The sequence below is a fragment of the Mustela nivalis genome (genome assembly GCF_964662115.1).
Source record: "Mustela nivalis genome assembly, chromosome: 2".
NCBI lineage: Eukaryota > Metazoa > Chordata > Mammalia > Carnivora > Mustelidae > Mustela > Mustela nivalis.
Window position 1 is genome coordinate 101,741,599 of NC_139021.1, and position 23,268 is coordinate 101,764,866.

The window sequence follows — 23,268 nt, forward strand, 5'->3', positions numbered from 1 at the left end:
TAAAATAACTGAATATTTTCTCTGTGTTTTCTGACTGTTTTATAACCCAGTGGCAATTGCAGCCTTGTAAAAATTGGTATTATTTTCTAAGAAATTGTAATTGATTTCATTTTTTTAAAGATTTATTTGTTTATTGCGGGGGCAGAGGGAGAGGGAGAGAGAACCCCAAGCAGACTCCATGCTGAGCACAGAGTGTAATTGGAGGCTCCATTGCAGGACCCTGAGATCATGACCTGAGCTGAAATCAAGAGTCAGATGCTTAACTGAGCCACCCAGGTATCCCTGTTGATTTTATTATATAGCAATATAGTGAATCCTTGGGATCATGGAAGAAAGGAGAGACATAAATGACCCATTTCATTCTTGGGGGACTAGAAGAGTCCCAAGAATGTCATATAATGTGGTGGGTCATCCTGCTTCTGTGGGGGACTGTGGATAGTCACAAACAATGAGAATCCCACTGGGATTCCAACCCTAAGAGAAATCACGTAAAAGGCACTTATAGTGCCTTGAGGAGTATATGCTATGCTCCTCTTTTTTTTTTTTTTTCAGAGAAGAGCATGAGGTTTTATGTAAGATTGTAAATGCAAGATGCCACATCCTGCTCAAGTAGAAGGAGAAGATCCTTAAAGTCTGTATCTATGAGAGATCGTCAGAGGATCGTCAGAAGTTCCTAAACAGGAGAAAGAAAATAACACAAAATGGAAGCCAGCAAGTATGTGATTCTGTTAAGGCCAAATGGAATCCAAATCTGAATCAAGATGTTGGCCAGTGAGAGAAGTTAAGGCACAGGAGGTAGAGAGCCTACACAATAGAAACCAGACTCTAGGGCTGGAGGGAATGGGGATGAGGAGCAATAGGCAGCAGTCTGGGGGCAAGCGTGAATGTGAGTCTTGGAAAACAAGCAGCAACACCGAGCAAGGACGAGGCGACTGGCTGGACTCAATATACATATGAGACTGAACTTGGGAAAAAAACAACTGGATCTGGAAAAAAATGAAACTTCTTGAGATTGCAATGACTGCATGGGAACGCACTGACAGGAGGGAACTCAGTTGGGGCCAACAGAGAAACACCTCCAGCCATCACTGAAGGCTATCAACGGCCTTCCCTGCCTTTGCCTCTCTGACCTCACTGTCTCCATGACCTTGGCCCTCTCTACTTCCTGTAACGTTCATCTTCACATTGTAAGAACATCCACGGCGGTCGCCCTCATACACTGTGCCCTGGATCCTATGCAGAGTGGACTGCAGTGAGAGCTGGACCAAAGTCAGATAGTCCCAATGTGCAAGCCAGTGCCATAGAACTTTGGGATTATGTGAAGTCTTGCATTATAGACATTAGGTGGGAGAGTGAAATTGGCAAAATAATGATTCTCATTTTCCCAGTTATTACATTTAATAGATTACCCCTGTGATCACATTATATATTAACTTCTAACATAATGCCATGTGTTTGTTACATAAAAGAAAGTTTTGTGCAAACTGCATATCTCCAGGTAAACTCTTTTAGAAATGGAAATAATTCTAATGGGCTCAAGTTTATCAGCTTTAATGCTGTTAAGTGAAAATACTTGAGCATGTCACAGCTGAGTAAATATTAAAGAAAAACAGTGAATGCTTTATATAGATAACTAAGAGAAAGCCACAGGCCAGCCAAGGTCTTTCATTTTAATTTCTTTTAATCCCTATCCCTTGTCAAAAGAACAGAAGAAGAGATGTCCTCAGTAAAATTCAAGAAATCCTATCACCAAGCCAAAATTCCCTTTATAACTAAGTTACAGGTGGAAATTCACTTTTTAAAAAATTGCCATTGGCAGGTTGTTAACACAGCAGTACTATCTGCAAATACACTTGTTTAAACACAACAGATTGCCTCTACTCAGCAGGCTCATTAATCACAGTTCAGCTTGCTATCAGGAGTGAAAATTACTGATGTTATTAAATTTCCACCCCATTACCTTGACTTTCATTTGGAACCACACATCAATGATTTCCTTCACTAGAAGTCACGAGTTCACCAAGCCAAAAAATCATCAAAAAAACACAATACACTTGATGGTATCTTGGAAACCTAAACACCCAGTGCAAAGTCTCTTAAGCATTATAGTAATCTGCTCGAGACCATTCTCACACCATTGCTTCAACAACCTTGGGTGTAGACATTTCAAATAGTGTTTGAGTAAAAAACCAAAATGCTTAAAGTAATGAATTTCCAATAGTGGGTTTCAACCAACCCTCTGACAAGTCTGTTACTGTCCTCAGTCTTTTTGATAGTTCCCAAATACACCTCTGCTTAAGGACCTGGAATCCCTTGCCTTAATGAAAAGCCTTCAGCTTCTTCTTACTGCCTTCTCCAGGAATGTTCCTGTCCAATGACCCTATTTCCCAGTTGTCCACAGGAAACGTTCAGAGGTACCCAATCCAGGATTGGTTCTGAGACAGATACCGTCTAAGAGAAATTGAGATTGTAAGAAATAGTAATCAATAGACAAACGTTCATCAACTATTGTTCATGGGAACTGAGATAGCCACTAAAGAGAATACAGTACAAGAAGACAGAGTCTTCTGAAACTTTACCGTCCAGATGTCTATAATACATGTATATGCAGCAAAAGCTAACTCTTGATACGGAATAGCAGATTGTTCATGCTAAATGAGTATCACAGGTGGGAACAGCACAGGACTCTAGAAAACTCGCTCCAGATCACGGGATGAGATGGGTCATCCTCTCAGAGAAGGGAGAGGTGTGGGGTAGGAAGGAGGGGAAGGGAAACAAAAGGATAGAAAGGGATGGGGAATCATTTGTATTTGAGAGCTAAATGGAGAGATACTGCAATAAATATTAGTTTGGTTTTGTGCATGCCGACAGTGTGTCTATATTTCAAAAATGAGTAAGATTAACCTTAACCAGCATTTTGACACTGTTCATTTAAAACCTAAACCACACGGGTCATCCTCGAGACACATAGGTTGATTCTGTTTGGCTACATTAAGAATCATGGGGAAAAGAGTCATGGCTAGCCCTAGTGGAATTACATCTACACTAAGATTGTCCCTCCAGGATAACCCCCTCCCATAATCTGACCCAACCAAATCAATGACAAATTCTCATTGTTTGTAATGAGGGCTTTGTACTGATTAGTTTCATAGCTGGCCCTGCCCTTTCTTAGATTAATAGATCTGGGAGGCCCATAAATTCTTCAATTTGCAAAATGATGTCACTTTTAAGATACCTTAGTTCCAGAAAATTAGGTCCATCCAATCCAGATGTGGCTGGCAAATTGTTGCTATTTCCAGTATCTGAATACAACCATGTCTTCCTGAAGGAAAGGGTCATGTCTGACCAGCATCTCTTCCATTTTATTTCTTCCTTTAGATTTGTTTACTTGGAACGAGCACATGCATGAGCAGTGGGAGGGGCAGAGGGAAAGGGAAAGAGAGAATCTCAAGGCTCCACATTCAGTGCAGAGCCAAGGCAGGGCTTAATCTCATGGCCCTCACATCATGATCTGAGTCGAAATCGAGAGTTGGAGCTCCATTGACTGAGCCACCCAGGTGTCTCCCCCACCCCTTCCCTTTCTACTAAGAATTGAAGGTAGTAGCACTCACTGTTGATTTGTGCAACATTTTGCTCATTCCCTGTAGACTTTCAGGGTTGTCAGTCAATGCGCTTGTTCCCTCCCTCCAAGCTAAATTCTAGAAGGAATTTGAATTTTGATAGGAAGAACAAAGGACTAAAAGCAATTGGCATTGATGGGTCCAATGGCAGTGCCCTGGGAAAGACTCTGTTTAGTGCCCCTGAATGCTGTCCTCACTAATTTGCCTTCCTGGAAGCATGAACAGTGAAATCCTCCTTGGTACTATAAGCACTTCTACATTTTTGTCATTTGCTACTTTTTCTTGAAAAGTTTAGCAGGAGCTGATTTTTCTTTCAACCATTGAGAATTAGTGTTGGCACTTTCTCTCCTCTGTCACAACTTCTAGCCACAGCGTTCAAAGTGGCAAAGTTCAAACTGAGTGTCACCGTGGAACTCTGCTGGAAGCAAGGATGACATCACCGGTACCTTGCACAATGCTGGTTTCACTGTTGTTGATTTTAGGGAAAGCAAAGGTACACAAAGAGGCAGGGGGAGAGGACAAATGGAGCAGTCTGTTCACAAAAGAACAACCCCCCCTCCTCATACTCGTACCAATTAACGGTAAGACAGATCTCAGTAGACGTCATTAGGCATGCATTTGGGTGCACCATATCTCGTGCAAAATACCAACACTTTCTAATTTCACTTGCTTGTTACTTCCTGGGTTTGATAACCAGGAAGACAATAGCTATTGGACCCCCTGCACTGGAGTTCTGTGACCCCTTACCTCCTTCCAGCCACTGACCACTCAAACTGAACAAATCTAGAAGGACTCTAACTACAGACCATGGTTGCTGTCCTTGATTGCAAAAGCACTAGAGGACATGAGATGAAAGGTCCACTAGAGCACCTGAGATTTTGTAATAAGAAATTGTATAATCTAAACTTTTTTTCCCTTTTTTTTTTAAACCAGAACAAAAAATTCCCAGGATTTTTTTAAATAACATAATCCCACAATGTATGTGTTAGCAATAAAATCAAATGTGGTGCAGAGATGAGGAATCTTGAAAAAAAAAAAAACTCCATTGGATTGGACAAGAGAAAAGCTTTAGCAGAATGGGGAGAGATCGTATTTATATAAGGGACAAAAGGAAACGAGAGGATAGAAAATAGAGGTTTGGCAAAGAAAAGAGGAAGCGTGAAAAAGTAGCTGGAAGAGTCCAACAAAAATTCCAAGCTGCTGAAGAGGAAGAGGACTGACGTGGCTCAGAAGGGCCCTGCACCTGGTTGAATGCTCTGTTGTCCCTGGTTGAAATTCTTACCATCTTTTAAACCAGGACCCTGAATTTTCATTTTGCACAGGCCCCTCAAATAATGAAAGTGCTCAGAAAGGTGTAACACACTGTGTGTTGGCTGATCAATGTCCCCCAAACATGTGTATACCCTAATTCCCAAAATGTGCGTTTGTTACCCTATGTGGCAAAAAGGACTTTGCAGATGTGATTAAGAATTTTGGGGTCTGGTGCCCACCTACCTACCCAATAAACAAGCTCTGTCTCCTGAAAAATTGAAAAAAGAAATAATTTTGAGGTGGGTAGATTATCCTGGATTATCTGAGTGGGCCCTGTGTAATCACCGGGGTCTTTATGAGAGGGAGGCAGTAGAGTCAGGGTCAGCAAGACAAAGAATGTAACAATGGAAGCCGAGGGAGTGAAGATGTGACAGTGTGGTGCAGTTATGAGCTGTTAGGAACGCAAGTGGCTTCTAGAAGCTGGGAAAGGCAAGGAAACATAGTGTCCCCTAAAGCCTTTAGGAGATGCAGCCCTGCTGATCTAATTCGGACTTCTGATTTTCAGAACTCTAATAAATGTCTTGTTTACACCACTAAATGTGCGGTCGTTACCGAAGCAATGGGAGTCTAATACACACCGCATATGTGTAAGCCGCCGTATTGCTAGTTTTCTAGAAGTCAAGGCTATTAATAAAACGAATAGCAGCTGTTGTTGAACTTCTTTTGTTCTGGCGCCATCCTAAGCCCTTTACGTAAGGTCTAATGCAATGCTAAAACAGGGTTTGGGTCGGTTATTATTCACAGACGAACAGACTGAGGCTCGCAGAGGTTAAGGAACCTCCGTCCTTCTGAAGCCCCATGAGAAACTGCGGTATTTCGGAGGCGGGGGCCAGAGCCAGGCCTCAGCCCTCCCAGGTCGTCCAAGCCCTCGTCCCCACCCCACAAGTTATGATCAATTCCGGGGCTCGTCCCCTTCTTCCGCGCGCGGTCTGCTCCGCCGCAGGGAGTGGGAGCGGACCGAGGAAAGGCGGCGTCTACGCCTGCGGGCCGTGAAGTCGAAAAGGAGCCGGGGCCACCTCGCCGAGTGGCCGATGCTTGGCGGGGCCCCGCCGGGCGCCTAAGGCCGGGGCCGCCGCAGGAGACGCAGAGCGCGCCCCGGCTCGCAGTCGAAGGCCCCCCGGGGCGCGTCCCGAGTACCCCGGCTGTGCGGCGTCGGGGACCGGCCACCCAGGCCTGACCCCTGGTCGGGATTCCAGGAGCCACCGCGGGGGAGAGGAGGCGGCGCGGCGCCCGACCGCAGGAAGCGGAGCCCCGCCCGCAGCGCCTCTTGTTTTGGAGGCTCGCGTTGTTCTGCCCCATTGGCCGCCGTGGGGGAGGCGGAGTTGCCGCCGCCGCGGCTGCTCCCGGGTTCCCTCCGCCGCCGGCCCCGCCCCCCCGCAGGAGGGGACCACAACTCCCTCAAGGCCCTGCGCTCGGAGGGGGGCGTGGCCGGAGCGAAGGGGAAGCCGGGGGCGGGGCAGTCTGGGAGATGAAGTGGGGGCGCCCGGCTCTCCCGCCTCACTCGCCCCTGTCGGGAGCCGGGGAGGGCGTCCCCCGCGTCCGCACGGCGCGGACCTCAGACCCTGGAGCCTCGCAGCCGCCGGGAGCCGTCCCCTTGGGTCGTCGCCCGGGCCTCCCGCCGTTCCCCGGTCCCGAGGGGCCCGGCCGGTCGCGCTGTGGGAAGAGGTCAGCATGAGCCAGGGGCCCCGGCGGGCCGGCGCCGGGCGGGGGGCGGCCGCAGTGCAGCTGCTGGTCATCCTGAGCTTCCTCCCGCGCATCGTCGAGGCCCAGGTGAGCCGAGGGCCGGCGGTGAGGGGACGCGGGGTCGGACGCAGGCGCTGGCGGCGAGCGGCCCGCGGCGGGGGTGCGGGCAGGGCCAGGCCGGACCCGCAGGGGCTTTGGGGACCGCGCGGGCGGGGGTCCGTGACCCGAACCGCCGCGTCCCGGGAGGCCTGCGAGATGCGCGCGGTGAGTGCGGGGAGGCGACTCTCGTGGGGGCGGCGGCAGGATGAGGGCGGCGGTGACGGTTCCCGGAGGCGTTTCCGCTTTTCCTTCTGGAGTGTGGGGCGGCGGGGCGTGTGCTGGAGCCCGGGCGGGAGTAGGGACGCCGTCCGCTGTGTGGGGAGGGACGCGCGGACGGGGAAGCCCGCCCCTCACCGGGCGCTCCCCCGCGTCCCTCAGGAGTGCCGCGGGCGGGGAGGGACGCCAGACCCCGAATCCTGGAGCTCTCGGGCTGGAGAGCCCCCTGCTGCGCACAGGCTCTGCAGTCCCTCGTTCTCGGAGGAGTTTTCGCCGGCTGAGCCGGTCCGCGGGGTCCGGGGGTCCCGAGGGGAAAGCTCGCGGACAGGGCCGGTCGGTGACGGGTGACTTGGGGAGAGTGGGCCGGCCCGGGGGGCGCCCTGTGACACCTGCAGGACAGAGTGCGCTGGAGGTCGAGGGTGTGGAAAGCCAGAGCCTTTACTCTGAGAGCCCCGTTCGCTGCTTTCCTGCAGCAGCAGGTGTGGCTGTGCCCGGTTGCCCCTGCTGCGAGGGGGCGGAGCCGCTGGGAGAGCAGGTGTCTCGGTGGCTCGACGGCGAGCGGAGATGCGCATTTGAAGCGGTTGGTGCTCCCGGCTGAGGACGGCTGAAGCCGTGCGTGCAACCGTGTAATCATGCTTTTCTGACTTTGTTCACACACTTTCCTCCTGGTGTTATGGTGGGTGCACACAATCCCAGAAAGCACGAGCATTATATTTGTGTGGGTATTTTTTAAATGAATGATTTGGTAAAAATCTAAGGGGCAGACTTCCGGTTGCGTTATTGGTGAGCATGCTAAAAATGCAGATTCTCTGGCCCCGTTGCCACCTGTTGCTGATTTAGTGGATCTGGATGGGACCCAGCGATCAGCAATTTAAAACAGGCCTTGTTTGTAAGTAACTGCAACGCAGTTATCCTCTGAACTACCTTATGAGCCCCGCTTAGAAAACACTGAACTAATGGAAATTGGAAATCTTCTAAAAAGTAAATTTTCCAAATTGTCTTTAGCAAAATTATCTTCTAGCGGTGATAGTTTTGGAGTATACATTTAGATATTTTTCTTAAAGGAGACTTTTCTCTTTTTTTTCTTTCTATAGCCTATGTTAATTGTATACTTTGTCATCAATCTGGAAACTTCACTTCAGGTTTTTGTCATCTACTAATTACATGTGTTACTGTTTTATAGTTGCACGTTTACTTTTATTATATCCAAATGAATACGTATCATTTTATCGTGTCCAAATGAATATATATAGTTCAAAAATTAAAGATTTGTGCATATTCAAAGGAACGCTTTGTGAAACAGTCCTCAAAAGTGGATACATTTGGCTTTTGTTTCCAGTGGTATTTTCTAATACAGTATTGGAGCGTATTATAGATAGTATTTAATCTCCAATGTGTTTCAGTATATATTATCTCATTTTATTGGATCTGTCTCCCAGAAGTGGGGCTAGTTTACTGGTAAAAGCAAATATTCATTTCCTCTGGAAGAATTTATTTTCAACCCAGGCCGTAAAGAATTCTTGAAGATACAGTGTCAAGGAGAATAAGCAGCTAATAGGCAAAATCACCAAACACTAGGCACCATGAATTAGGTATTAGAAATATAGACTATGGAAAAAGACCTGCAGTTTCTAGAGCTGAAATTAAAAACTCAATGGGTGGATTAGATAGCTGATTATATCCAGCAGAAGAAAGGATTACTGAATCATGCTACCATGTTATGTCTTTTTCTACTTAATCCTCCAACACTTACCCTTTTCTTATCTTTGTATTTCACTAACAAAATTGGAGTAATCAGTGTAATCCTTACATGTTTACCTATTAGCTTTTGAATCCACACATCATGACTTCCAATGGATTATCATAGATGAACTGTAAACTTTTTTTTTTTTTTTTGAACTGTGAACTCTTATCAAAGGTCAATCCCTGCCTCATCTGCATTAGGTCCCATTCCCTCTTTCAAGCAAATGGCTCAACAACTCTTCCCTTTCTCTCCTGGATCATTAGTTTTTCCTTCTCTGATGGACTGTGACTGGCATTCTAAAACATGGTGTTAATTCTAGTTTACAGTTCACTCTCAACCTGCCCAACTCTCCTGGCTCTGCTCCATTTTTCTGTTCTCTATAAAAAAAACTCATCAAAGGAATTATCCTTACTCCTTCCATGCTGGTTCTCTCTTCAACCCACTCCAGCTCCTCGGAAACTTCTCTGGGCAAGGTCTGTAGTGTCTTTCTTGTTAAAGCCAATAGTGAGTTTTTAAACCTTAGCTTTACCTGTAGACAGCAGTTTTTCCCCACAGTTCATCACTTACTCTCCTTGAAATATTTGTAAGAAAGAGCAGTCACTGGATAAAGTATTTTTAAAACCTAGAAAGTTGTCAGTTGGTATTTCTACCCCCCCACTCTCCACAATTACTTAGAATTTGAAGTTTTACAAATAGTAAGCTAGAGAAATGGAATAAAATTCAATAGTTAGTGACAGGATCTTAGTAACTAGGATAGTAAAGCATCTGGAATTCTAGAGCCAAAATTGTTGTGAATGATCCTTTGCTCTTTAAAGATAATATACCTCTGACTCTTTGTGTTGTAGGGAGTTTGGGGACACATTTGCATTCCCAGAGGGAAAACATGAGAAAGAAACAACTGGGAATTTCTGGTTTCCATTTTCTGATCATCTGTGCATAGATTCCTCCAATGGATCATACAAATGATCTTTAACCACCTGGGTACCCCCCTTTTTATAAAAATTTTAATCGAGGTAAGTGCAGGTTCCATGCAGTTGTAAGAAATAATACAAAGAAATGCCACCTACACTGTATCTAGTTTAACCCACTGGTACCATTTGGCAAACATACAGTGCAGTATTATCACCAGGACATTGACACTGATGCACCCGCTGATCTTACTCAGATCCCTCCTAATCTCCCTTGCATCTGTACATTTTCTGTCCACTTTTATGTGTGCACCACCGTAGTCAAGATGCCGAACGATTTCATTACCACAAGGATCCTTCCTCTTGCCCTTTTAAAAATGATTTAATTATTTTTAGAGAGGGATTGGAGAGGGTCAGAGGAGGGAGAGAGAGAATCTCAAGCAGACTGCCCACTGAGCATGTGCCCATTGAGAGTCTCAGTCTCATGACCCTGAGATTGTGACCTGAGCTGAAACCAAGAGTCAAAAGCTCAACTGACTGAGCCACTCAGGCACCTCTCTTCTTGCCCTTTTATAACCACTCTAGCTCCTTTCTACCCTTCTCCCTGACTCCAGTTCCTCTCCCTACTCCAGTCCTTAAGCCCTGTTAACTAACAAACTTTTCTCCATTTAAAAAATGTTGTAGGGGTGCCTCGGTGGCTCAGTGGGTTAAGCCTCTGCCTTCGGCTCAGGTCATGATCTCAGGGTCCTGGTATCGGGCTCTCTGCTCAGCGAGGAGCCTGCTTCCTCCTCTCTCTCTTTCTCTCTGCCTCTCTGCCTACTTGTTATCTCTGTCAAATAAATAAAATCTTAAAAAATTGTTGTATAAATGAAATCACATAATAAGCAACATTTTGAGGTTGGCTTTTTTTCACTCATCCCTGAAGATTCATCTGATATGTGGATGTCTGTGAGTCCCATTTTTAAATTTAGCTGAAGAATGTTTTATGGAAATTTTGGATTCTGAACTCATTTTGTAAATATCATTTTCTGTTCAGTTAATGTATACTTTGAGTAGTAGATAAAGCATGTATTTTTAAGTGTGATTATTTGGGACTAAGTCTCATTTTTACTTTGGGAAAATTATTTTAACTATGCTAAGCCTTAATTTTCTTATGTGTAAAATGAGGATAATAATACCTATTTCATAGAATATTTAAAGAATAAATGAGATAACATGTAATGTTCTTAGCACTGTGCCTATCACATAAGTGTTCCATAAATGGCAGTAGAAAAATAAGATGGGGTTACTACAGCAGTATTATTATTATAGTCTGTGACTTTTAGGTTAGTCTTGGAAGAAATGCTTTAGCATTCCTACTACATTTGGATTTTATGTATGTTTGGGGAAGGGAGGAACATTCAATATATTTCTTTAGCCACTAATGCTTAGTTCTTCAGAATAGGTATATCTATTTAATCCTTCTGTTGTTCTTTACCTAATTGGCTATATAAAAAGTAAATGATTGTTTTAATGTTATGTATCTTTTTTTAAAGGACTTTATTTGAGAGAGGAAAGGAATGAATGGGCAAGTGGCAGAGAGAGAGGGAAAAACAGGCTCCCTATTGAGCAGGGCTCTTGATCCCAGGACCTTGGGATCTCTACTAGAGCTGAAGGCAGAGGCTTAACCGACGTAAAACAACTTAATCAACTTAACCAACTGAGCCACCAAGGCACCCCTTTAATGTTACGTATCTTAACAAAGACTAGTTACCTCAAATGAATAAACTATCTTTTTATACAATAGTACAGATTTGCTAAGGTTGAAATATCTATAATTTACATATTTTAAATTTTATATGTATATATTCCCCACCCCCAGGTAACCGGAGTCCTGGATGATTGCCTGTGCGACATCGATAGCATTGATAACTTTAACACCTTCAAAATCTTCCCCAAAATAAAAAAAAAATTGCAAGAGTGAGACTACTTCCTTTATTACAAGGTAGAGTTATAATTTTTGATTCCTTTAGGAGCAAAATATTTACATAGCTCTCTACAATGTGACTTTTATGACCCTTTTGAAAACCCATTTTGACTTCTCAGAACACTCTGTGTTGTTTTTTTTTTTTTAATCACTGGAATATATTAAGTATGTAGTAAAACCTGATTGTCTTTTTGAACACTGAGAACCTAAACCCTCTTCCTTTGTTTGGGAAATCCCTCATCTTTCAGTTTTGGGACAGAGACTACTTCCACAGAAGCTGAAAGTGCCACAGACTTACTTATCTGTCAGCTTTCACTGTAATTTAGGCTCCACCATCTAGACCCCTCCCAGGCTCTGTGTTGTGCTGCTGGGCCCTGTCTTGTGTTAGTGCTTTTCTCAGTGTAAGTACCACAGCAGCACATGGTTCCTGGGGAGCTCACTGGAAGGGCTGCTGAACCAGGCTAAGGGCACAAGCAGAACAGCCTTTGTAGTAATACTGAGGAACTGATTCTTAAATTGAGCGCTCTGCTCTAGACCTTTACAGAATAACCATTGCTAGTTTAAAGGTAGCAACAATAAGCAATATTCAAAAGCAGTATTTTAAATCGAAGAACAGTATTTTAAAAGCTGCTGTTATGCTTTGTTTTGCTCTTGCTCTCAGTATTCGATTGGGTTTATAATTTCTTTGATACTCATTTTTAGTTTATTTTAAAAATTGAGCATGATTTTCTTTTTTATCCTGATTATAGCTATCTTAGTCTTTAAATATTTCTGAGGATAAAAAAAGAAATTAGAGCAGGAACTAATAGCCATTATTTTTATGTCACCACCAAAATTTTGGCACCATTAGTCATTGCCCATTTTTTTTTTTGAAGGTGACAAAAAATTTTATTATGTCGTGTGCCTAGCAAGAAATGCAATAGCCATTTCCCTTGTTTTTGCAACACTCTATATCAAATTTCTGGAAGAAATTCCTCCCTAATTTCTGGAAAAACACTTACACAGGTTTCTAATTGACCAAAAGAGGGAAAGACACTTTGGTTAACAATCCTATTTACATAAATATAAGGGGGAGTGATTGTTTCTCAACAGAATGTTAGGATTTACAGGAGGAGGAAAAATGGAAGTTGGATAGGCAAACATAACAGTGTTCTAAGAAAACATTCTAATCAATCTGATGAAATTATTCCATATGTAATGGAAATATCCACTTACTTCCCAAGGGAGGGTAATGCAGTGATCTAGTTAATGCATTTGTCTCGAAGTCAAGGATATTCTGATGATGATTATTCCTTTCTCTAGTTCTGCCAACCTACAAATTAAACAAAAAGGACATTTAACCACCGTCAGTATACTTTTCATACACTAGTGGCAGAAAAAGAAAGCAAAGAGAATAGGTTAATTTTAAACATGTGCAAACATACTTATGATTGAGCAAGGATATGTAGGTGGAAGCCAGTCTACCCCTGTCAACTGCTCAGTTGGCTGCTGAGTTGGTATTTACAGTTTCTTATACTATCTATCCCATTTCTTTATTCACCAAATATTTATTGAATAACAACTGAGCAGTAGGTGTTCTTTTTTTTTTTTAAAGATTTTATTTATTTATTTGAGAGAGAGACCGTGAGAGAGAACATGAGAGGCGAGAAGGTAGAGGGAGAAGCAGACTCCCCATGGAGCTGGGAGCCTGATGCGGGACTCGATCCCGGGACTCTAGGACCGTGACCTGAGCCGAAGGCAGTTGTTCAACCAACTGAGCCACCCAGGCGCCCAATAGGCACTCTTTTTTAAAGAGTTTTCCTATTTTTATTATTATTATTTTTAAAGATTTTGTTTGCATGTCAGAGATAAAGAGAGCACAAGCAGGGGAAGTGGCAGGCAGAGGGAGAAGCAGGTTCCCTGCTGAGCAGGGAGCCTGACACAGAGCTTGATCCCAGGACCCTGGGATCATGATCTAAGCTGAAGGCAGATGCTCAGCTGACTGAGCCACCCAGGCAGGTAGGTGCTATTCTAAGTGCTGTGGATACAATAGTGAATAACACAAAGACTCTGACTTCATGAAGCTTTATCCAGATTAGGAAGGCAAACAATAAACAGTGAAATTTAATGTCATATGCTTACTAAGATTAATGCTATGGAGAAGAATAAAGTAGGAGACAGAATAAATTAATGGGGTAGGGGAAGTTAGGTAGCTTTACTTTTAAAGAAGATGATCAGGAAAGGAAGGTATCCGTGCTGTGGCATTTGAGTAAAGACCTACATAACATGAAAGCCGTGACAAGATGTGGAGAGAGAACATTCCAGGGAAGGAGAGTAGAGCTACAGGTATAAACATCTTGAGTGCAGGCATAAAGGTTGAGCGTGTTTGAGGAATAAGTTCAGCCTGGCTGGAGCAAGGTGAGTGAGATATGGAGAGTTGGAAAGTAAGAGCCAGATGAGAAAATCTTATGTAAGGATGTTGAATTTTAGTGTAAGTGTAATGAGCTTTTGGGGAGATTTGTACAAAACAGACTCTCAGGGTGTGCAATAGGAAATAGAGAAACCATGTAGGTTTTTGCATGAGACCAGATGGAAAGTGGAGTTGGAATAGGGCAGTAGAGTTGGAAGAGGTGAAAAGTAAGCAAACGAAGATCGTACATAAGAGGTAACACCAACAGACTTACCTGATGGGGTGAATGTATGCTGTGAGAGTAGAAGTGAAATCGAAGATGATGTGGAGTTTTGAGCATATTACAGAAAAATATATCCTGACCAAGTTAATCTTATTCTAAGAATGCAGGAACAAGGCTTTTAGGTCCTCAACACAGTTCAACACACATCCCTGATTTTTAAAAAATTTAATAGGAATGATGGATACTTCCTTAACATGATCATTTTAATCCTAACATTAGCATTGCCACCATCTTGCTTGTTGGGAAATAGTCGAGGAATTCTCACTTAGGTGAGGGACACAGGGTACCCACTGTTCTTTACTGCTGGAGATATTAATTAGCATACCAAACAAGAGAGAGCAACTAGAGGCATAAACATTTTTGAAGAATAAGTAAAACTATCTCCATTTATAAATGACAAAATAATACTAGAAAACTTAAATAATGAACAAAAATGATAAAAAAATGCATTAAGATAGCAGGCTATAAACTTAATATACAAAATCCCATATCTTCCTAAATGTAAACAATAAGATATAACAAACAAAATCCCCAGTTACACTGAGCAGTCAAGAAGGTCACTGTCCGCCAACCCCATTATTTTCCACGAAGAAACTCTGGATGTTCTTTTTTTTTTTTTTTTTAAAGATTTTATTTATTTATTTGACAGAGAGATCACAAGTAGGCAGAGAGGCAGGCAGAGAGAGAGAGAGAGGAGGAAGCAGGCTCCCTGTTGAGCAGAGAGCCCGATGTGGGACTTGATCCCAGGACCCTGAGATCATGACCTGAGCCGAAGGCAGCGGCTTAACCCACTGAGCCACCCAGGCGCCCCGAGAAACTCTGGATGTTCTTTGTAGCACTTACTACAATTTGTAATTAAACAGGCATTTATAATTTCTATTCCCTCCAGTAGACTCCAGATGGGTGAAGTACTTTTTTATATATCTTCTTTGCCCTAGACCCTACACAGTGCAGACAGTGGGTGCTCAGTGCACACTGAAGCGGGTGGGCGCTCTGGAGAACCCTAACGGGTAAGGTGCTGACAGACATCAGAGTAAAATGCTGCCCAGGGTCTGCAGGTGAGCAGTGTACTTGGACTTTATTTCTTTTTTAAGTTAATATTACAACTGGGTGTCTGAAAAACTGCAGTTTCAAATTTTGAACCCTATAGATGCCACAGGGTAGGACTTTTTCTTCTTCCCACCACCACATCAGTGGTGTGCAGCACAGGGACACCTAGAGAGTGTTGAAGAACTGTGCCATATGTGTGCTAACGTTTATCCAATCTTTTTCTCAAGGTCAATCTGAAGCGACCATGTCCTTTCTGGGCAGAAGATGGCCATTGTTCAATAAAAGACTACCATGTGGAGCCCTGTCCAGAGGTAAAATAAACTTAAAAAATAATAATAAGGAAAACATTGCTTCCTCTTGGGCTCTTAGATAAGCATAAATTTATATTTTAGGCCACTGTTAATGGATTTAGACTTGTCCTCAAATTCATATGCTGTCACCTCTCTCTTTTTAACCACATTCTTGAAGGTTTATTTTATACTTGTCACCAAAATGGGTTTGAAGAAGCTCTTGTACCCAGTAGTATTGTGGAAGTATAGTATGGTTCTAAGCCAGGTGGAAGCCTGGGCAGCCTGTTCTAGGACTGGATCTACAATTGGCTAACTCTTATTTCATGCTTTGTTGAATATGCTTTTTATTTCATAAGAAAAGTGATGTTAGTGGACCTTAACTTTTACATTTAGAGTGGGAATTAGAGTGCTTTGTAAAGCAGAGGAATTTCAGGCTTGGTATGAGGTCTTCACTTGGTGGCTTTGTTACATTAAAAAAAAAAAAAGCATCTATACTTATATTTTAGACTTTTGTTTTAGACATATACCATAGTTAATTCTTCTTAAACAATAGTTCATTATAAGCTGTGTTTTCATTTCACTTTTTACTTTTCTTACCTAACCAATTAATCTGGTTTGTTATCCTTAAAAATGGGGAAAAAACCTTAACCAATGTCCTTTGTAAAGGGACAATTTAAAAAATCCTCTTCATTTTCCTTTAAGAATAATTTTTTTAACTTTTTCATCTGAAATAATTTCATACCTACAGAAAAATTGGGAGAATAATACCAACAGTCCTCATTTATTTTTATTCAGATTCTCTGAATTTTTATCACGTTTGCTTTATTACTCTTTGTATATATTATTTTCTGAACTATTTGGGTGTAAATTACCAACAAGGGGATACAATACTGCTAATTACTTGTGTTTCCTTAAAAACAAGATTATTCTCTTATGTAACCACAATGTAACTAACAAAATCAGGAAATTAACATTTTTATAATACAAATGTCTAATCTATAGACCTTAGTCATATATTGCTGAATGACTTACTAATGTGCTATATAGCTAAAAAAAAAAAAGTGTTTTATAGTGTGCATTCACTTCATGTGTACAAAATGGTGCTTCAGTAGTTCCATATACTATTCAGTGCTGATCAAGATAAGTGCACTCTCAATCCACTTCCCCGGTTTCAGCCATTGCCCCCTCCTTATATCCTCTCTGGTATCCATCTCTTTGTTCTCTATAGAGTTAAGAGTTTCTTGTTTTGGTTTGTCTCTTTTTTGTTCTTGTGTTTGTTTTGCTTCTTAAATTCCATGGGTGAGTGAAATAGTGTGGTAATTCTTATTCTCTAACTGGCTTGTTTTCCTAAGCATTATACTCTCTAAATCCATCCATGTTTTGCAAACAGCAGGACTTCATTCTTTTTTATGGCTGAATAATATTCCATTGTATGTGTATACACCACATCTTCTTTATCTGTTCATCTTTTGATCAACACTTGGGCTGTTTCCATGGGTTGTCTATTGTAAATAATGTTACTATAAACATAGGAGTGTAGGGTGCCTAGGTGGCTCAGTGGGTTAAGCCTCTGCCTACAGCTCAGGTCATGATCTCAGGGTCCTGAGATTGAGTCCTGCATCAGGCTCTCTGCTTGGCGGGGAGCCTGCTTCCTCCTCTCTCTCTCTCTGCCTGCCTCTCTGCCTACTTGTGATCTCTCTCTGTCAAATAAATAAGATCTTTAGAAAAAAAATAGGAGTGTATATATCTCTTTGAATTAGTGTTTTTGTATTCTTTGGGTAAATACCTAGTAGTATAATTGCTGGATCATAGGGTAGTTCTGTTTTTAATTTTTCAAGGAACCCGTATGTTATCTTCCACAGTTACTGCACCAGTTTGCATTCCCACCAACAGTAAATGAGTGTTACTTTTTCTCTACATCTTCACCAGCACTTGTTTCTTGAGTTTTCGAGTTTAGTCATTCTAACAGATGTTAGGTGATAGTTCAGTTTGTTTTTGATTTGCATTTCCCTGATGATGCATGATGTTGAGCATCTTTTCATGTATCTGTTGGTCATCTAGATATTGTCTTTGGAGAAATGTCTGTTCGTATCTTCTGCCCATTTTTTAATTGGATTATTTAGGATATTTTTTGGTGTTGAGCTGTATTAAATTCTTTTTTTTTTTAAGATTTTATTTATTTATTTGACAGGCAGAGATCCCAAGTAGGCAGAGAGGCAGGCAGAGAGAGAGGAGGAAGCAGGTTCCCTACGAGCAGAGAGCCCAATGCGGGGCTCGATCCCACGATCCTGGGATCATGACCTGAGCTGAAAGCAGAGGCTTTAACGCACTGAGCTACCCAGGCACCCCGAGCTATATAAATTCTTTATATAATTTGGGTAATAATCCTTAGTTGGATATGTCATTGCAAATATCTTCTACCAGTTAGTTAGGTTGTCTTTTAGTTTTATTGGTGGTTTCCTTTGCTGGGCAGAAGTTTTTTATTTTAGTGTAATCACAAGTGCTTATTTTGCTTTTGTTTTACTTGCCTCAGGAGACATACCTAGAAAGATCTTGTTATGGTCAACATCAGAGAAATTACTGCCTGTGCTCTGTTCTAGGAATTTTATGGTGTCAGGTCTCACATTTAGGTCCCTAATCCATTTTGAGTTTTTGTGTGCAGTGTAAGAAGTCCCATTTCATTCTTCTGTATGCAGCCATGCAGTTACCCTTTGTTGAAGAGACTTATTCCCATAAAATATTCTTGCCTCCTTTGTCAAAGATTGATAGTAGCATCATGGGTTTATTTCTGTGCTTTGTATGCTGTTCTGTTGACCTAAGTGTCTATTTTTGTGCCAGTACCATACCTTTTTGATTACTACAGATAATATAATTTGAAATCTGCAATAGTGTTCCCTCCGGTTTTGATTTTCTTTTTCAAGATTGCTTTGGCTCTCCAGAGTCTTTTGTGGTTCCATACAAAGTTTAGGATGTCTTTTTTCTAGTTCTATGAAGAATGCTGTTGGTATTTTGATAGGGATTGCATTAAATGTGTAGCTTGCTTTGGGTAGTACAGAAATTTTTACAATATTTGTTCTTGTAATCCATGAGCATGGACTTTCTTTCCATTTCTTTGTGTCATCTTCAGCTTCTTTCATCAATATTTTAAGTTTTCACAATCAGGTCTTTTCACCTCTTTGCTAAGTTTATTCATAGCTGGTTTATTATTTTGGGGACTGTTGTAAATGGGATTGTTTTCTTAATCTCTCTTTCTGCTGCTTCCTTATTACTGTATCGAAATGCAGCAGATTTTTGTACATTGATTTTATGTCCTGAAACTTTACTGGATTCATTTTTAGATGTAGCAGTTTTTTGGTGGAGTCTTTAGGGTTTTCTACACAGAATATCATGTCCTCCGCAAATAGTGAAATTTTGATTTCTTCCTTAACCAGTTGGGTTGCCTTTTATTCCTTTTTGTTGTCTGATGGCTGTGGCTAGGACATCCAGTACTAAGCTGAATAAAACGGTTAGAGTAGATATCCGTGTCCTTTTTCTGACCTCACGGTAAATGCTCTCAGTTTTCCTTCCATTGAGTATAATGGATTTTTTCTATTAGGCCTTTATTATAGTTGAGGTATGTTTCCTCCAAACCTACTTTGTTGAGGGTTATTGTTGCTGTATTTTATTGGATGCTTTTTCTGTATCTGTTGAAATCTGAAGCTTCTTTTCCTTTCTCTTACTGATATGATGTATCACACTGATTGATTTATAAATATTGAACCACCCTTGCAACCTGGGAGTAAAGGTTGATCAGGGTGAATGATTTTTTTTTAAAGGATTGTTGGACTTGGTTTGCTAGTATTTTGTAGAGGATTTTTGCATCTATGTTCATCAGAGTTATTGGCCTGTAGTTTTGTTTTTAATTTAAAAAATCTTAATTTTTTGTAGTTTTTTTAAAGATTTTATGTATTTATTTGACATTTGACAGAGATCATAAGTAGGGAGTGGGGCGGTGTTGGTTGCAGGGAAGCTGGCTCAATCCCAGGACCAGGGGATCATGACCTAAGCTGAAGGCAGAGGTTTAACCCCCTGAGCCACCCAGGTGCCCCTGTAGTTCTGTTTTTTAATGGGGTCTTCACCTGGCTTCAGTATCAGGATGATACTGGCCTCAGAAAATGAATTTGGAAATTTTCCTTCCTCTTCATTTTTTTGAAATATTTTGAGAAGAATAGGTATTAACTTTTCTTGGAATGTTTGATAGAATTTGCCTATGAAGCCATCTGGTCCTGGAGTTTTGTTTGTTGGGAATTTTTTTTTTAAAGATTTTATTTATTTATTTGACAGAGAGAGATCACAAGTAGGCAGAGAGGCAGGCAGAGAGAGAGAGGGAAGCAGGCTCCCCGCTGAGATGAGAGCCCCATGCTGGGCTTGATCCCAGGACCCTGGGATCATGACCTGAGCTGAAGGCAGAGGCTTTAACCCACTGAGCCACCTAGGTGCCCCATGTTGGGAATTTTTTGATTACTGATTCAATTTCATTGCTGATTATCAGTCTGTTTAAATGTTCTTTCTTCCTGTTGCTGTTTTGATAGATCATATGTTTCTAGGAATTTGTCCATTTCCTCTAGGTTGTCCAGGTTTGGAGTATGTAATTTTTCATAATACTCTCCTGTAGTTACTTGTATTTCTGTGGTGTCCATTGTTACTCTCTCTCATTTGCAATTTTGTTTGGGTCCTCTCTCATATACCCCCCCCCTTTTTTTTAATGAGCCTGGCTAGAGGTTTATCAGTTTTATTTATCTTTTCTAGGAACTAGCTCCTGATTTCATAGATTTCTTCTATTTTGTTTTTAAAAAATTTTCTGTATCATTTATTTGTGCTCTAATCTTTATTATTTCCTTCCTTCTGTTGGTTTTGGGTTTTGTTATTCTTTTTGTAGCTCCTTTATATGTAAATTTAGGTTGTTTGAGATATTTCCTACTTCTGAGGTAGGCTGGTATGATCCTAAACTTCCCTCTTAGAACTGCTTTTGCTCCATCCGCAAGAGTTGGGACCATTGCGTTTTCATTTTCATTTGTTTCCATGTAATTTTTATTTCTTCGAGGTCTTGGATGACTCATTCATTGTTTAGTAGCATGTTATTTAATGTTGATGAATTTGCGCTCTTTTCAGATTTTTTCCTGTGGTTGACTTCCATTTTCATAGTGGTGTGGTCAGAAAAGATGCATGGTATGACTTCCATCTTCTTGAATTTGTTCAGGCTTATTTTATGGGCTAATCTGTGATCTGTTCTGGAAAATGTTCTGTGTGCACTTGTGGAGAATATGTATCTGCTGTTTTAGGATGGAATGCTCTGAAAATATCTTTTAAATCCATCTGATCTGGTGAATGGAGCCATTGTTTCTTGTTGATTTTCTGTTTGGACAATCTGTCCATTGATGTAAGAGGGGTGTTATAGTCTCCTATTATTATTGCATTCCTATCGATTAGGTTTTTTTTTTTTAATGTTGTTAACTGTGTGTTTGGGTGCTCCCGTGTTGGGTGCATAAATATTTATAATTGTGTATCTTCTTGTTGGAGTCTCCCCTTCATCATCATATAGTGTTCTTCTTTATCTCCTGTTACAGTCTTTGTTTTAAAGTCTGTTTTGTTTGATTTAAGTATTACTACTCCAGCTTTCTTTTGACATCCATTTGGATGACGAATCTTTCTTCATCCTCTTACTTTCAGTCGGCAGTTGTTTTTACATCAGAGATGAGCCTCTTGTAAGCAGCCTTATAGATGGCTCTTGTTTTTTTATCCACTCTGTGTAATTCAAAGACAGCCCATATCTTTGGATTGAAGTGTCTAGTCCATTTACATTCAAAGTAGTTATTGGTAGATATAAATTTATTACCAAGTTGTTACTTGCTTTGTGATTGTTTTGTAGTTATTCTCTGATCTCTCTCTTGCTCTTTTTTGTGGTGTTTTGGCTTTCCTTAGTGATATACTTGGATTCCTTTCTCTTTATCCATTGCATATCTATTGCTGGCTTTTTTTTCTTTATTTCTTTCAGTGTAACAGAATTCATTGTTTATGCACCACACCCAGTGCTCCATGCAATATGTACCCTCTATAATACCCACCACCTGACTCTCCCGAACTCCCACCCCTTCAAAACCCTCCGATTGTTTTTCATAGTCCATAGTCTCTCATGGTTCATCTCCCCTTCCAATTTCCCTCAAGTCCTGTCTCCTCTCCATCTCCCCATGTCCTCCATGTTATTTGTTATTGCTGGTTTTTGATTTGTGGTTACCATTAGGTTTGTATATAACATCGTTTGCATATAGCAGTCTGTGCTAAGTTGATGGTCATTTAAGTTTAAACCCATTCTTTATTCCTTTCTGCTTAACATTTTGGACATACGTGTCATATTTTATATCCTTTGTGAATCTCTTGACTGATATTTACAGATATACTTATTTTTACTGCTTTTATGTGTCCTACTTTTCCTACTCTTACTTACAGTTTTTTCTTTACATTCAAAGAGTCCCCTTTAATGTATGGTTGGGGTAGTAGTCATAAACTCCGTTAGTTTTTGTTTGTCTGGGAAACCCATTATCTTTCCTTCTACTCTGAATGATAGGTTTGCGGGATAGAGTATCCTTGGCTGCAGATTTTTCTTTTCAGCACTTGAAATCTATCATGCCACTCTCTTCTAGCCTACAAATATTCTGGTAAAAAAATCAGCTGATAGCTCTATGGGGTTTCCCCTTGTATATAACGGTTTTCTTTTCTCTTGCTGCTTTAAATTTTTTTTTCTTTATCACTACTTTTTGCCATTTTAACTACTATGTATCTTGGTGTGGATCACCTTGGGTTGATTTTGTTGGGGGATCTCTGCCTCCTGGATCTCAGTATCTGTTTCCTTCCCCAGATTCAGGAAGTTTTAGCTATTATTTCTTCAAATTAAATTTCTGTTCTCTTCTTTTTCTACTTCTTCCAGGATCCCTGTAATTTGAATGTTATTACACTTAATGGAGTCACTGAGTTCCCTAAGTCTATTCTCATTTTGTATAACTTTTTTTTCTCTCACATGCTCAGCTTGATTTCTTTCCTTCACTCTGTCTTCCAGGTTGTTGATTCATTTGCCTGTTTCCTCTAACCTACTATTTATTCCATTTAGTGTATTTTTATTTTCATTTATTGTGTTCTTCATCTCTGATGTGTTCCTTTTTATTTCTGTGTTAAGGGTATCACTGATGTTCTCCATTCTTTTTTTTTTTTAATTTTTATTTATTTATTTATTTGACAGACAGAGATTACAAGTAGGTAGAGAGGGAGTCAGAAAGAGGAGGAAGCAGGCTCCCCACTGAGCAGAGAGCAGATGTGGGGCTCGATCCCAGGACCCTGGGATCATGACCTGAGCCGAAGGCAGAGGCTTTAACCCACTGAGCCACCCAGGCGCCCCATGTTCTCCATTCTTTTCTCAATCCCAGTGAGTATGTTTATGATCATTACTGAAAATTTTCTGTCAGCCATACTACTTATATCCATTTCACTTCGATCTGTTGCTGTGGTTTTGTCCTGTTCTTTCATTTGGGACATATTCCTTATCTCATTTTGTCTGATTCTCTGTGTCTGTTTCTGTGTGTTAGCAAAATCAGCTCTGCGTCCTCCTCTTGAAGTTCACAATCTTATGAACAAGATGTCCTGTAGTGCCCTGTGGTAGAGTTGTCCCCTATTCTCCC

The 23,268-nt window shown here is 41.3% G+C and overlaps 2 protein-coding genes across 2 annotated transcripts in view; one reads left to right on the top strand and one right to left on the bottom strand.

The window, feature by feature from the left end:
* Nucleotides 1-23,268, bottom strand: part of LOC309859736 (uncharacterized protein) — a 281,535-nt gene that overhangs the window by 215,641 nt on the left and 42,626 nt on the right. The gene's annotated exons all lie outside the window — the stretch shown is intronic.
* The window catches only part of LOC309859320 (uncharacterized protein), a gene marked incomplete at its 5' end in the record, with an annotated part of 51,910 nt that overhangs the window by 6,725 nt on the left and 21,917 nt on the right, over nucleotides 1-23,268 (top strand). The window contains 2 exons of the mRNA XM_082719977.1: nucleotides 5,927-6,596; nucleotides 15,497-15,580. Of these exons, the coding sequence (XP_082576103.1) occupies nucleotides 5,927-6,596; nucleotides 15,497-15,580 (754 nt within the window). The remainder of the gene's footprint in view (nucleotides 1-5,926; nucleotides 6,597-15,496; nucleotides 15,581-23,268) is intronic.